This window comes from Nansenia antarctica, assembly GCF_963989245.1.
Source record: "Nansenia antarctica genome assembly, chromosome: 18".
Taxonomy (NCBI): domain Eukaryota; kingdom Metazoa; phylum Chordata; class Actinopteri; order Argentiniformes; family Microstomatidae; genus Nansenia; species Nansenia antarctica.
The window spans coordinates 6,704,515-6,720,521 of NC_137691.1; the positions used below are offsets into that span (position 1 = coordinate 6,704,515).

Genomic DNA, 16,007 nt, shown 5'->3' on the forward strand with positions numbered 1-16,007 from the left:
AATTTGAGGTGGTAAACACAGTTATGAGCTTCCCTCCATCCACGACACCTACCAGGACCGGTGTGTCAGGTAGGCCCCCAGGATCATTAAGAACCCCAGCCAACTCAATCAGAAACTGTTCAAGCTACTGCCATCGGGGAAACGTTACCGAAGCCTCAGGGCTAAAACCCAGAGGCTGACAAACTGTTTTTACCCCCAAGCAATCAGGCTCGTAGAGAAACACACTGGAAGAATACTAAAAACTAGCAGAATAGTTTACTACCGTACTGTATTGTATTATATTGCATCTCATATCATTGTACTCTGCACAGCATTTCTTGCACTATTGAAGCCAATGTAAAATCACTTAACTAATCATTTTTTTAAACTTACTTACTACTATTATTGTTATTCATTGTTTTCTGTATCTGAATGCTGCAATGTCAATGTTGAGGAACCTGTCAAAGCCTCTTTACTCGTGTACTTTCTTTTACTCTCTTTACTCTTGTGTACTTGTTACAGTAAGATAAAATAAAAAGCGATTCTGACTCAGTTCTCACCTGAATTGTAGTCGGCTTCAATCTTAAACTCAAACGAAACCCATTGAAATAAAGTAAACATTTTTTATTACAATCTTTATTTATTTCTACAGAGAAACATTTCATTTCATTTGATAAAAGAATAACTAAATATATTTATTTACTAGAAATATTTATGATAGTAGTACTTAACACATCAATAGGTCCACTTATAGAAAAAGCTGCTAAACCAACCGTGAAAGAATGTTCATAACAGCTTCAGTTCATAAAAGAAGTTCATAACAGCTTTTTTTTTTCCACTTTAAAAAAGGGAGGCACACAAGGTAATGTTGTGGTCTGATGCTTCATGCCTTTAAGATGATTTTCCCTCCTTGTGATGAGGTATGAAGCCACAGGTCCTCTTTGATACTATGCCCAGTCTTTCCCTAATATCATCACCAAGTCCAATGGTGTAATAAATTAATGAATAAATAGGGCTCTGCGGGGGAGGAGGTCAGGGTGCACCAGAGGGAGGGGGGCACCTCCTCGTCACACCTGACTGACGATCTCGGCGTCCTCCTCCACCAGCCACTGCACCGGGGTTCCGTCAGCCGCCCTCCTCAGGACACGTTTATGGGGTGCCTGCAGATCCTGCAGATTCTGAATACAACAAAAACAGGGGGACATTGTTTAATCTTTTCAGGATTCCCACACCTTCTGAAACATCGAATTCAAGCACCTTTCAAGGACTTTCAAGACTCAATTCCCTCAAATTCAAGGACCCAACACGGCATAGTTTTGAGACAGATCTAGATGAGAATTTATATAATAGGAACTAGATCCGCTCACAGACAACAATTAAAAAGAGAGGCTTGAATGTGTGAACACTAGATGGTCTCTTGCCTTCTCTACCACAGCACAGCAAAACAATATATTGGGAAATGTGTAAAGTTAAGCAATACAGAGACTTATTTACTAGTTGACGAGCTAAGTAAAAAATAAATTGAATATATACATTTTTTTAGAGAGAGAGAGAGAGGAATTCAAGCCCCAACCCCAAACCTTGATTTTCCCCCCTCTAATTCACAAACTTTCAAGGACCCGTGGGAAACCTGAACAACATTACTATGATTTGAAGGTTACGTCACAGCATAGAGCAAACAGTTTTATGTCAGTAGCTACAAGCATGGTGGTGCAGTTACTGCACTTGCAGTCAGGGCCGATAATGATTTTTCTTGCAAAGAGCAAGGCTTTGTCCACAGTACATTTCACACAACATAAGGTTGATATTAGGTACAACAAACATATTGTTTCAATCTGTACAATACTTAACTCTGTGTAGCTAAAACCGCATCATTCAAAGCAACTTAACGGAATAACATGATCGTTTAGCCGTAGTATAAACAATGACCTAAAACATGGGTGTGGAGGTAGCCTAGAGGTTAGAGAGGCTGGCTAGAGATCCCCCGCCTCAGGAGGGAGGGGGCCCTTGAGCAAGGCACTTAACCCCTAATTACTTCAGGACGCTGAATATGGCTGACCCTGTGCCTAGAGCAACAATATACCAAATACCAACAACTGACTGACAAGTTGATTGCATGGCAATAAATCAGTAAAAAAAAAAGAAGAAAAAAAAGACAGTGAGCCACATTACGTTAGCATGACATTAGCGAGACTCCAAAGTGATGTTGACCATGGGAGGGCCACAGATGCACGCTCTCCCACACTGCAGCTGTCTGAATACCTCACAAACCTCTAGACCGTATGTTAAGATCCTCCCCTGCCCGTGAAATGAAGAATGGTGAAGTGTAAGAAGCTACCAAAAGTACCACTACAGCTGTCCATATTCTTTCAACCCCGGGCCATGTAAATCATAGCATAAGACAGTAAACCGATACAGGAACGAGTCTCCGACATGAACGTTCCCACGCCATGCGCTCTGAGAAAAACGTATAATAACCAACACCTCTCTAATTTTGTTGTAGTTTGTTATAAGACACGGCCATTCCTTTCAACCGTCTTGACTTTCCCAGTGTAACTAAATATAATGTTGCTTTCTGCGGCAAAACTCAAGGTCGTGTGCAGCTTTTTACACGACACACAAAGTGTGGGATATCTGTGGAGGTGAAAACAGCAATAAGGAGGCCATAGGGTGGGGCTGGAATAATGTAGAAAAGTTTCTTTCTCTCAGTACAATTCAACAAGTGTGCCTGTGAACAATGGAGCGAGAAAAACGATAGTGTGAATATGATACAGCGGAAACCTGAGCAAACCACCATTAGACGTCATAGGATCTGCCGAGGCACACTTCACAAGTTTTGTTGTTCTTCTAGAATCTAGGTAATTCTGTTTTAATGTCAGGTGTGGTTGCTGAACTCATTCAGCCAGTTAAGGTCCTCTTACATTGAGTTAGCTACAGAAGACAGCATATCCACCCTCAAGACTAGGGCTGGGTTCAAAAAATCGATTTCCCGATTCTGAATCGATCTTCATTAAAATGAGCGATTATCGATTCATAAATCCCGAGATCGATCTTTTTTTTTTTTCTTTTTTTTTTTGCTTGCAGCTTCAACCCGCAACGAGATCTCGTGGCCAGATCTCGCGCTACAAGAATTTATCATATCTCACGCAACGTGAGGTCTCAACACTAAAATCTAAAAGCATGACGATGGCAGGGACACTCAAGTCACCACCAGGCTTAAAGTGCATTTTGGATTTTAAAAATGTGACGTTAGAGATGAGCTGGACAAAAGCAAAGTCATATGTAAATAAAAAGTACATTCATGTAACTGCTTTGGAGTCAATTCATTGATATGTTTAACAATGCGACATGTTATAGGGTTCCTTGAACCATTTATAGCATTAGTTCGGAGAATCTCTTTCATATTCAAGCAAAAAATGTATATTGTAACTAGATCGAATCGGAATCGAATCGGAATCGAATCGAATCGTGAATCGAATCGAATTGGGAGCTGTGAATCGGAATCGAATCGTTTTGGGAAATCAGTGGCGATACCCAGCCCTACTCAAGACCCAGCTCCGGACCTGGGGTGATGGGGCCTTTTCAGCCGCAGCCCCGTCCCTCTGGAACGCCCTCCTCAACCACATCACAGGCCAACACCCTCCCAACATTTAAACAAGGCCTCAAAACCCACCTCTTCAAGCTTGCCGTCACCAGTTAACCCTCTCCTCCTCTCCTTCCCATGTGTCCCCAGCACTACCGTAATTAGGCCCCTATACTTTCTTTTATTTATTTTTTTGTTTCTTTTTATTAGTAGTAATTACTACTCGATCTTTTCAGTTTGTAAAGCGTCTTTGAGTGTCTAGAAAAGCTCTATAAGTCTAATGTATTATTATTATTATTATTATTATTATTATTATTATTATATGACAAACATTTCTACGATGCTCTTCTTTACATTGAACTAGTGACAGGTCTGGACACAACCTTTCACCAGAAGCCATAACTGATTTGAAGTTCCCCTTACATCCAACACCTGTCAGGTACCTGACAGTAAAGCCAAGGGCATAAAAAAAGGTTAAAATCTTAATTCTTCCTTCTAGCATTATGACTGCCAATGGCCGCTGGCCCTAGCATAGATTACTTTTTCTTACGATGACTGATGGATAGGTGATTCGATTACTTAGTCAAATTAATTTGTTGTAAGTCGCTTTGGAAAAAGGCGTCTGCTATATGCCAAAAATGTAACTGTAATGATAATTAGTCTTATGTAATCTCTAATGTTAAGTCATACTGTAAGTTATAATTATAACTTGTATAAGTCATATTAGCACACCTGTGTCGCCTGAACTACCTGTCTTGCGAGTTATCAGAGAGATTAGTGTGGATGGAGTCATCCTATCTATTGTAACACATCATGTGACTAAGTGTGAATGTGGATATAGGACTATTCATTTACAATGAAACAACCACTCTTTCCCTGCTACTGTACAATACATTATTCCATATGAGTTTACAGCTAGACTTATCGAACTACCTACTACCTACTAGCTACCTTAGCAAGTGCGAGAGATAAAAACCTGACACTGCAACTACAGTAATTACTAGCCAGGAGAAAGATTATAGTTTTTCAAATGTTTCTCAAACATTTATTCACTTTTTAAATTATATTTACTGTTTGTTGTAGCCTACAATTACTTTATTACTTTAGCCATTGTGGCTGACAATAGCAGTAGAGGCCTTTCAAAATAAAAACCCTGCAACGAAATCAGCTACTTGTTTTTCCAAAATAAAGGTCCCACAGAAAAAGAATCCTATTATTATTATTATTGAGGGGGACAATTGTGCTTGCGTCTAACATCGGGGGGGAGGACATATCTCCACTGTTCCACCTGCCTCCTTGAGTCCTTGAGAATCATAAACATAGGCACACTAACTAATTGCGTGAGAGAGGTTATTACTGTTGTTGTTGTTGTTGTGACCTGTTGTTTACCTGCTCGTGGTACTTGCGGTGCTGTGAGAGGGGTGACTCATGGCCCAGCACATTCCTCACCCTGACCGCTCCCTGTCTGTCGAGGGAGCGGGGCCTGCAGGGTTCTCTGAACTGGTTGCGGTGGTGCCACGACTTCAGCTCCTCGTTCACCACCTGCCGGGGAAGACCCCTGGGGATGGAGGGATGGAAGGGCTGGTGCTGGGAGTACTCCCGGAGCGAGGGGGCGCGGGACAGTCTGACATGGGGGGGCAAGGGCCTAGGAGCCAGCTGAGGATGCACGGGGGCCTCTTCGTACCAGTACTCGTATCTACTGGAGGTAGAGGGAGGGGGGAGCGGGCTGTGGTAGATCCGTCCCATGTCCATCTCAGGCGGGTAGGCCAGCCCGTCCTCAAGGTAGCCCCCCCTGTGGAAGCTGGGGCTGGACTGAGGCTGGGGGTTCTGGTAAAAGCTAGGGCCGGGGCCTGGGAAAGCCAACGGTCCACGATTGTGGTTGTCGTTGGGGCTGGAGTGCTGCTGGTACCGGTAGGCTTGCTGGACCTGCCGGGGCAGGTCGCAGGGCGTGTCGCCACACGGGGAGCTGGCGTAAGACGGAGCGGAGTGTTCAGAGTTGCTGTCCTCAGAGCCGGAGTAGTACATGGGGTTTCCGTAGACCCTGGGAGGGGCGGGCTCTGGAGTGGTTACCATATAGTCCGTCAGTCGCCTTCTGGGACCGCGGGTACGACCTCGGTCCTGATCTGGGTCAAATGAAGGTTGAGTGCTGGGAATCCTGGGGAAATCACACAGGAGGCATGATGAGTACTCTAGTTGTGGATTTAATTGATTCTTAATAGATTGAGTAGAACTTATAAAGCGCAAAGAGCTTAAATCAATTGACTTCAAAGAGGCCTTTTATTAAGCAAAGTCACGGGTCATGAGTGGAGAGAGAAAATAGCAAAAAGCAAAAAGCCCCCTCCTGTCAGAGGGGCAAGCATTATATATATACATAGCAGTTTCCTGCCTGATGAAGTCACTATTCTTGCTTGACCAATCATAATGTTTCTGCGCACAGTTCTTGGCCCAACACTTACTGGAAGGGAAGGGAAGGCCTTCCTCCAGTTTTTGTGCAGAATGTGTCATATGACAACGTCACGGTTCTAGTTTTTGATTCCCACTTGAGAACCACTATTTTCTGATTCCGAACCAATTTATTTTCGGTCTGCATGTGCCGACCGGTTCGGGAACCTTGCCGGTGTGAAAGCCCTGAGAGAGACCTTGGACGTACCTGAAAGAGACCGTGGACGTACCTGAGAGAGACCTTGGACGTACCTGAGAGAGACCGTGGACGTACCTGAGAGAGAGCTGGCGTCGCAGGTGCATCTCCGGGGTGGTGGGGGCGCTGTTGGACTGCATGTGGCACAGCCTCATATGGGAGAACGGCAGGGCGGTGTCCCCCATGCAGGCTTCCACTGGAGGCAACACCGGGGTCACAGGTGCACTACTGCAGCTGGAGATACTATGGGAGGACAGGGAGGAGAGACACGTGTTTTATACGACTTCTAGAGGGGTTTGTACATACGGGGGCTGACTGAGCGCATGTGCTTGACACATAAACCAGTTTTCGGAACCCGAGCACATGTTCTTGGGCTGCCACTCCAATACAAGTTGCGACTTGAATCAGAATGTTCCTGAGTAATATCCTCCCCGTAAATAACAAGGTATGCCTTAATGCCAGTTTGAATGATACCACTTCAAAAAGAACTCCTGCTTTTCAAATGCTAAACGGAGATTAAGTTTCATCTTCAGCGCTGTCAGAGCAGATTCCAGACCTTGCGGTTCCTCATTAGGGTGGACCTATTTGATGTTGAACTCTGATGCTTATTTTAAACCACCAAATGCATTTATTCTGTAGTCAAGGCGAACTTGTGTTACATGGAAACCATTACTAAGATTTAAATATATAAAAGGGGTTTCACCAACCTGGGGTTTCAATTATGGCTATTCTTGGTGTTTTCCTGCACAATAATAAACTCAAGGGTGTGGTTCATATGAAATTACAGGAGGCAAATGACAGGTACTCCATTTACCTTGACTTGGTGCTGCCGGAGCGTGACTTCCTGGTCTTCTGGTAAGGCTGGTCCAGACTGGACTCTGTCCAGGGCGAGTGCTCGATGGGGGGGGCCTCATAGTCGAGGCTGGTGTTGAAGCTGGGCCTCAGCTCCTCCAGGGTTGGAAGGGGAGACTGGTGGGGGGTCAACAGTGAGGGCTGTGAGGGGACAGGGGAGGGTCGGGGAGAGTCTGCTGGTCCTGGGTGAGGAGGGGGCTCCAGGGATGGCTGATGAGACGACTGACTGGTCACCTCTTCTGGAGAAGAAATCGAGTGATTTTGAGCTTTGTCATTTGTCAGCTGCAACGTTTGCAGGAGAAGTGCTATACAAATAAAAGTTATTATTATTATTATTATTTACAGTACACTGAGGCAAAGTAGATCAGTCTATGCACATCAGACTATCAAGTGCTTCATCTCTCACCCATACACCAATTGAGGAGAGGTCTTGCACAAAGTAGCTTTTTTGTTGTTGTCTTACCTTCTTCGAGCACAGCCGAATCAGAGAGAGAGCTGTCGTCAGAGGTGCCCTGATCTGGAAACAAAAGCAAAGCAAAAATGCGACTTTGTTAGTGCATGAGAAATATATATACAGTATATATTTTTACTTGTCAGTCAATTGTTGGAATTTTGTGTTTTTGCTCTAGGCACAGGGTCTGGAGTAATTGCCCCTGGAGCAATTGACCTTTCGCAAAGCCCCGCCCAACTTGGTTACTGTTGCCCGTAAAGCTTTCTGCAATATCAGCCTAAAATAGCGCAGCATGGATGGGATCCGTGACATACCAGTCACTTTAAGAGTGATGCTTTTTGGAGCGATACAAACGCAATATCCTACAGATCGAGACGCACACCGCTTCACCATTGTGAATAATGTCGGACTTCCTTCTTCACCAAGTACGGTTGCTAGTTATGATTGGACAAAGGGCATTTGGGGGCAGAGTTTTGCGAAAGGTCAATTAGGGGTTAAGTGCCTGGCTCAAGGGCACATACAAGCTCCCTCCTGAGGCGGGGATCAAACCAGCAACCTTCCGATTGCTAGGCGACCTCTCAAACCTCTAGGCTACCACCGCCGCCCCTAGACATGGAAATAAATAGACTGGAATTCTCATCCAGGGCAGAGAAGAGAGGTTCCCATGCAATGTCCGTCTAGCAGGTTTGAGGACAATTCCGTTTCAACTTTCAAATTAATAACCGAGTTGCACATCATATTTCAATAGGAAACTTGACATGTATGTGATTTCATCACTGGTCCACTGTGGCTCAGCTGGTGGAGCATGGCACTAACAACGCTATAAAGGTTGGGGGTTCGATTCCTGCTGGGAAATACAGAAAAATGTATGCACTCTCTGCAATGCAAGTCACTTTGGATAGAAGCGTCAGCTAAATGGCATATAGTATATATTACCAGGAGTCCCACACCTTCTGAAACATCAAATTCAAGCACCTTTCAAGGACCTTTCAAGACTCAATTCCCTCAAATTCAAGGACCTAACACGACATAGTTTGAGACAGATCTAGATGAGAATTTATATAATAGGAACTATCCGCTCACAGACAACAATTAAAAAGAGAGGCTTGAATGTGTGAACACTAGATTCTCTACCACGGCACAGCAAAACTATTTTTTAATATATATATTATAATTTTTTTAGAGAGAGAGAGAGAGAGAGGGGGGGGGGGAATTCAAGAACTTTCAATGACCCATGTCTATTTTCAAAAACTTTTAAGACCTAGATTTTTTCCCCCTCGAATTCACAAACTTTCAAGGATTTCAAGGACCCGCGGGAGCCCTGATTACAACCGTGTTCTCCAGTGTGATTGCGTCAGCCGCCCGTGCGCCCAGTCCTCACCTCTCGGTCTGTTGATGCAGCCGTTGCGGGGCGACGACCGCCCGTACTGGAGCCGCAGCTGGAAAGCAGTGTCCTGCAGCACTTTGATCTTTTTCTCCTCACGTTTACACTGCTGCACCCTGCTCCTCTTCACCGCCTTACTGAGGTGCTGCTCGCCGCAAAGTCTTCGGGCCGCCTCGTATATCTGCAGCTGCAGGGCCAGCTCAGCCTCCACGGAGATCAGCTCCGAGTCCTACACGGACGGGCGGACGGAAACAGACATGAAACAGGCATGAACGACACGAGTCGCTGAACATTAAAGGTCTCTTCACTGACTGCTGAGATGACAGATGTGTTGATTTTAATTGAGTACTTTGGCACTTGGGAGAATTTGGCACTATGTAGGCCTACGCCTGTGTGTGAGGCTTAAACTCTCGTGAATGAGAGTAAAACGTCAAATGGGAGTAGTGGCTTCTACGCTCGACTACCGTAAGGCCCAGTACCTCTCCTCCGCCTGGGATGCTCTGTTCGTCCAGTTTGAATGCCGCTCCGATGCGTCTGCGGATGTGGGGCGGCTTCTCTCCAGGCAGATGGGGGTAATCTTCTGACAGGCGACCCGTCAGCTCCTATAGGACACAGGAAGCAGACATCAGGCATGTGACCCATGTTCTAATATCCAAGTTGGCTACAATGTGAGGTATCATATTCTGTTCATACAACACATCAAATGAAGAATGTGAATACATGTCCTCTTTATAACCTTATTAATTAAAGGTGGACAGGAAAGGTTGTCCACTCAGATTGAGCTGCTTCTGAGGTAATCGCTAATTTGATCTAACATCTACCTATATATATATTAGGGATGTATATAATCGATTATTCGAATAATCGTTCCCAAGGGTCAAAGACGATTTTTAACATCAGGACCGTAAAAATGTTTCCCCATTCAAATAAACGCAAATTAACGGACAGAACTAATGTCGGTTCTGTAGCACTATTTGTTGTTGGCTTTGCATTTATCATACACACAAAAGCAAGAAGGAGAAAGAGAGTTTCAGTTGAAGCTGAAGAGATTGGAGGTAGACATGGCTTTTAAGAGGCGTCCAACGTAAGTTGCAGAAAGGTGAAATAGCGATGGGATCTAACGCTGGTGGCCAGTGTTCCTCAGGTTTTGATGCAAGTACGGTAAAAACATTTCATTGGTCCCTGTTTTCCGAGAGTCTGAGGCTGGGCAGCTACACAAAATGCGCACACCACTCTAATGCGAGCGCAGGGTATTAGCGGCATGCCTTTTTTCTGTTCTGCATTTCGTTTAAGATATTAAATGATTTCTTGCCAATGATCCATGGCTACCTTTGTGAATGTCGGCACACATCGAAGAATCGATTATTCGTCCATAGCACCCACCGATTATTCGAATATGAAAATGTTTAGTTATGCACATCCCTAATATATATATATATATATAAATATGCACTTCAAATGAGGAAATAGAGTCACATGAATAACGCTATATTCAGTTGACACACTCATGCTACGTGTCGTCTTGCTTCTTCAAGTAAAAACAAACAGACGATATCAATGGGCTAGTTTCACAGTTGATAACACACAAAGCAACACAATCCACACATTTCCTCCCAGGGCTCTTAAAATGAATTAGTAACCTATGTGCGATAGTAGCAAGTGGGTTTTGATTCACAGCGATTTTCTCCACTAATCCTCTGTTTTTCTTCTTCTTTTTTATACTTTATTTTTCTTTTCTTTTTTTACATGAATAACAACAAACAAAAAAACAGACAGGTCATTGTGGGTATCGCATTCTTACATATGTCCTCAATAGTTTGCTTTGTGTCACAGGTTACTTTGTCCATTAGTCATAATAGATTCAGGGAATATCAGTATCACTCTCAGTCCATCTTGTCCTCAGAGGGAATCAATAAGGTTGTTGTCCGTACAGGAACTCTGTGTGCCCCTATCCAATCTCTCAGTCACAGAAGGAATAATTGAGAAAATAGAATAAAATAAAGTAAAACAGGTTGTGATAAATTAATCGTCTGTTTGTTTATGCACATCACGCTCATGACCATTTGCACTTTACTGTATAGATTGCTGTAAATACTGCTACTTATCACTGCAATATAATTGCTATTTGTTGCACTTCTGGTTAGACGCACAATAATTTCGTTGCATTGTCTTGTACTATGTAATGACAATAAAGTGAATCTAATCTAATCTAATCTAATTTGAGGTGTACCAAAATTCAAATAACCACATCTTCTTCAACTATTTTCATTCTCAGAAATCTGCAGGAATTGTGTGATGCAATCATGGACCGGAAAGGAATGTTTCCAACATCTTGTGGAATCAGTGCCACAAAGAATTTAGGATGTTTTGAGGGCAAAGGGAGGCCCTACCCAGTATGAGTATAATGTTCCTAATAAAGTGTTCATGAGTGTCATATCTGTTCAATGCATGTTGGGACCTGGAAGCGTGTTATGCAATGCTGCCTTTCCAAAGATTCCACCGTTTCACAACGCACGCATAGGGCCTCACCTGCCCAGTGTTTTCCAACCTCACTGGCCTGCCCTCAAGCTAAACTTAAAACCAAGCCTTGAGCATCAGACTGCATGAGACTGCATTATTACTTGAACACTACCTGACTACTTGTACTGTATCATACTGCATTTCATCTTATTGTACTTTGCACAGGATTTTTGCACTATTGATTCCACTGTAGTTCCACTGGTCCCGCTGTAGTACGACTACCATCACTTTATCACTTTATTACTTCATTATTACTTACTTTACTTTACTCAATGATTGTGATTTTGTATATTGCTGCAATGCCAATGTTGAAGAACCTAAGCCAAAGATTTTTACTTGTGTACTTGTACATTGGATGTCGGCCTAATAAAATAAATTCAGATTCTGATTATTACTGATTTCATTTGGGAACAGATATACGTAACCCACAACCTGTGTTTTTTTTTTTTAGTCACTCTCAACTCAGACAATAGCGTCAGAATTTCTGGTCATGATCTCAGTCCCTGTCGTGACTCGTGAGAAGGGAGAGGTGCCATCAGAGAACTCCCAGCAAGTCCTGACAGGAGGGCCAAGCCCTGCCGTCAGCAGGCATGATCAGGATCCCGGGTTTCACTCTGAGCCAGCTCGTTACGGAGGACTGTTCCCCAACAATGATTGATGAGACAGCAACAGAAAGGGATGACACATTTAACAGGCTGCATTCATTTTGAGTTTGAGCCAGGCATGGGAGAGGGAAAGAATTCAGTGCAGGCATCATATGGTCCACTGACTCACTCTAGATTCCCATGTTTGTTTCAGTCAAAAATCTATAGGCAAAGGGACAGTTGTGTCATCATCTGTCAGGAAAAGACAAAGTATGTGTGTGTGTGTGTGTGTGTGTGTGGGGGGGGGGGTTACAGAGAACTATGGACAGTCTATGTCTCCCTGAGAATTTGTAAAGCATTATATTCTAATTCCATGATAAACATCCCTTTTTGGTTTCATATGACACAAGAAAAAAAAAAGGGAATGTATCTAACTGGAAGTCACAGTCAAGGTTTACAGTAACTTTTGGGGAGATTCCCAGTCATGTTATGGTAAAAACTCCCTGAATCCTGATCAGTGTGTGTGTGTGTGTGTGTATGAGTGTGTGTATGAGTATGCTTGTGTGTGTACAGTATATGTGTATGTGAGTGACTGCGTCTGCATGTGTAATGGGGTATTGTCAGGGAGGCGATAGTGAGGAGGGGATAGTGAGTTGAACTCATGATCAGAAGGTCATGGGTTCGAATCCCACCTGGGACGACCACCACCACCAGCAGTGTGCCCTTGAGTAAGCCACTTAGCTCTTAATTACTCCAGGGAGACTGTCAATCAATCCCTGTAGACTGTCAATCAATCCCTGTAATCTCTAACCGTAAGTCAGCTAAATGGTACAGACGTAAATGGACACTCACGGCCTCTCGGATACAGAGCTTCTTCAGCTCCAGTAGGCACAGCTCCAGACGGTCTTCCAGTGACTGGTGCTTGAGCTTCACCGCCCTGGTGTGGGTGACCACATCTTTCATGATGGTGGTGGGGCTGTCAGGGCCTGGAACACAAAACATAACGGCTGTCAGGGTCTGGGACACAAAACATAATGGCTGTCAGGGTCTGGGACACAAAACATAATGGCTGTCAGGGTCTGGGACACAAAACATAATGGCTGTCAGGGCCTGGAACACAAAACATAATGGCTGTCAGGGCCTGGAACACAAGACATAATGGCTGTCAGGGCCTGGAACACAAAACATAATGGCTGTCAGGGCCTGGAACACAAAACATAATGGCTGTCAGGGCCTGGAACACAAGACATAATGGCTGTCAGGGCCTGGGACACAAAACATAATGGCTGTCAGGGCCTGGAACACAAAACATAATGGTGGTGGGACTGTCAGGGCCTGGGACACAAAACATAATGGTGGTGGGACTGTCAGGGCCTGGGACACAAAACATAATGGTGGTGGGACTGTCAGGGCCTGGGACACAATACATAATGGTGGTGGGACTGTCAGGGCCTGGGACACAAAACATAATGGTGGTGGGACTGTTAGGGCCCGGAACACAAAACAGCAAAGAGGCTACAGTGAGGTCTCACGACTGAAATGTGACCATGGAAAACTATAGATAGCTACACGCTTAGTCGTAAGCCGCCTTCAATCCATCACGCTCGCCTGTCTGTCAAATTAATATGGTAGATGCCCTGAAACGCTGCATCAGGAAAACAGACTAGTCTGTCATCTAGTCTGAGGGACTCACACATGCAGATGCAAAAATATAAAATATAAAATGTTGCAGCAGCTTCGCCTGACTGATTCTTTTGACCTCCAATCCCAACACTGTAATTTTATTTTATTTAACCAGAAATGCCTAAGCGGCTGAGGCGCTCTCTTTTCGAAATGCCGCAGTAATAATAATAATTCATTATATTTGTATAGCGCTTTTCCGAGGCTCAAAGACGCTGTCAATATGGGAAAAACAGGAAAGTGCTGTGTCCCTTGTTGTATGAATAGATCCGAGTCTAAAAGTACACTGGTACTCTGGTGTGGGGAATTTTTTTATTTGGACCCGGAAATTGCTAAACGTCACGCGTGACGTCAGACTTAACAACTGAATTGAGACAAAGTCTCTTTTGCAAGGGAGACGTGGCCAAGAAAGCAGCAGCAGTCAATAGCATTCAAACGTTTGCTTGCTAAGATAGATGTCATCCTGACTAACAGGCTGACAGCTGTTTTGGTGACTGATACCGAAACTGTCATGAAAGTGTGATAGGATCAAATGTCTGAGTAAAACCAAGGCAACAACGGCTGGGGTGCCATCTTGGAATAGTTAAGTGTCTCTAAAGGGCTGGTGACTAATGACCCTAGGTTCATTCTTAGGCCTAGGAAATGACAAACTGCTTTGTGTGTCACATGCCTTCAGAGATTAGAGCCAAATCCCTGCAGGTACTGATTGACATCAGCCACCGGAGGTGTGACCGCGAGGACAAAGAGACCACACAATAACTGCAACCACGCAATTAAAAATTACAAACAAAAACATGCAGACTAAGCTTCCATTGTAGAGACACATCTACATGCCTACATTACATATGGGATGAGGAATGTGACCAGCAATAGCTACTAGCTAGTAGAAACCCAGTGGTTGTTGCTGCAACCCTTACTAACCCTGTATTTGAATGCTGCAATGTCAATGTTGAGGAACCGAAGCCAAAGAATTTGTACTCTTGTGTACTAGTACAGTAAGATGTAATAAAAGCCATTCTGATTCTGACCTGCTACTTCATTTACTATGAGGTGGAGCCTTGGTCAAATGCAAAGCAACAACTGGCAGTTAATAGTTGTGTTCCCATAAATGACACCAAAGAACAGTCCCTTCGTCAATGTACAGCGAGGTAAGAATCAAGACAGCCCAGCTCTGAACCAAACCACCTCCTTATGCAGGGCAGCAGCCCAGGAACAAACTGGTTTTAGCCTCCACTCATGAAATATAATATTAATAATTATAATAATAATATATGCCATATAGCTGACACTTTTACCCAAAGTGACTTATATTGCAGTGAGTGGAGTGCATGCATTTTTCAGTATACATCATGGTAAGAAGAGGAAATGTAGGGATCATTCTCTAATGTTAATTGTCTTATCTCCTTTCAATTGAGTCATTGCTTGCTTAGCCTATCGTTTGCATTTAAGTCTAACTTAAGGTATAAAGGGTGCTTACCAGAGTGGAGGATGATGCCACTGTCAGTGTCGCTGATTTCTTCTTTCACCTCCATATCTGTGGGTCAGCTGGTGTTCACGAGTAGAGGCTCAGGATAACGTCCCGTTTCACAAAGGCCTGTAAACATTAATAATGGAGCCTATGCTTTTAGTTTGTTCTTGCTTAACAAAGAGGTCTCTCGCCAATATTGTAAACAGGGTTCCCACACCTTCTGAAACATCCAATTCAAGCACCTTTCAAGAACCTTGTTTCAAGACTCAATTCCCTCAAATTCAAGGACCCAACACGGCATAGTTTGAGACGGATCTAGATGAGAATTTATATAATAGGAACTATCCGCTCACAGACAACAATTAAAAAGAGAGGCTTGAATGTGTGAACACTAGATGGTCTCTTGCCTTCTCTACCACAGCACAGCAAAACAATATATTGTGAAATATGTGTAAAGTTAAGCAATACAGAGACTTATTTACTAGTTGATGAGCTAAGTATTTTATTTATATATATATACAGTATATATATTTATTTTTTAAGAGAGAGAGAGGGGGGGGGGAATTGAATTCAAGCAATTTCATTCAAGCAATTTCATTCAATGACCCATGTCATTTTCAAAAACTTTTAAGACCTTGATTTTTTCTTCTCTAATTCACAAACTTTCAAGGATTTCAAGGACCCGTGGGAACCCTGCGTAACGGATTCAACAAATAGCCTAACTAGTGCTGAAACTCCAGTACCGAGAATGACGACCATGTCTAATTATCAATGCCTGCCAGAAATATCCATTTAGGCTATAGTTAACTGACGTAGCAGCAGCATAGAGAGAAGAGCAAACTTTCAAGGCACCACTTAGCCTAACCCA

The 16,007-nt window shown here is 43.6% G+C and overlaps 1 protein-coding gene across 1 annotated transcript; it reads right to left on the reverse strand.

Moving 5' to 3' along the window:
* Nucleotides 1-1,046: 1,046 nt before the first annotated feature.
* inavab (innate immunity activator b) lies at nucleotides 1,047-15,203 on the reverse strand (the record flags this gene model as incomplete). The annotated part of the gene is made up of 9 exons (XM_080548682.1): nucleotides 1,047-1,157; nucleotides 4,952-5,717; nucleotides 6,279-6,428; nucleotides 7,015-7,291; nucleotides 7,516-7,569; nucleotides 8,885-9,116; nucleotides 9,367-9,489; nucleotides 12,844-12,977; nucleotides 15,149-15,203. 9 exons carry the CDS (start codon nucleotides 15,201-15,203, stop codon nucleotides 1,047-1,049), a joined length of 1,902 nt encoding a protein of 633 aa, XP_080404808.1.
* Nucleotides 15,204-16,007: the final 804 nt, after the last annotated feature.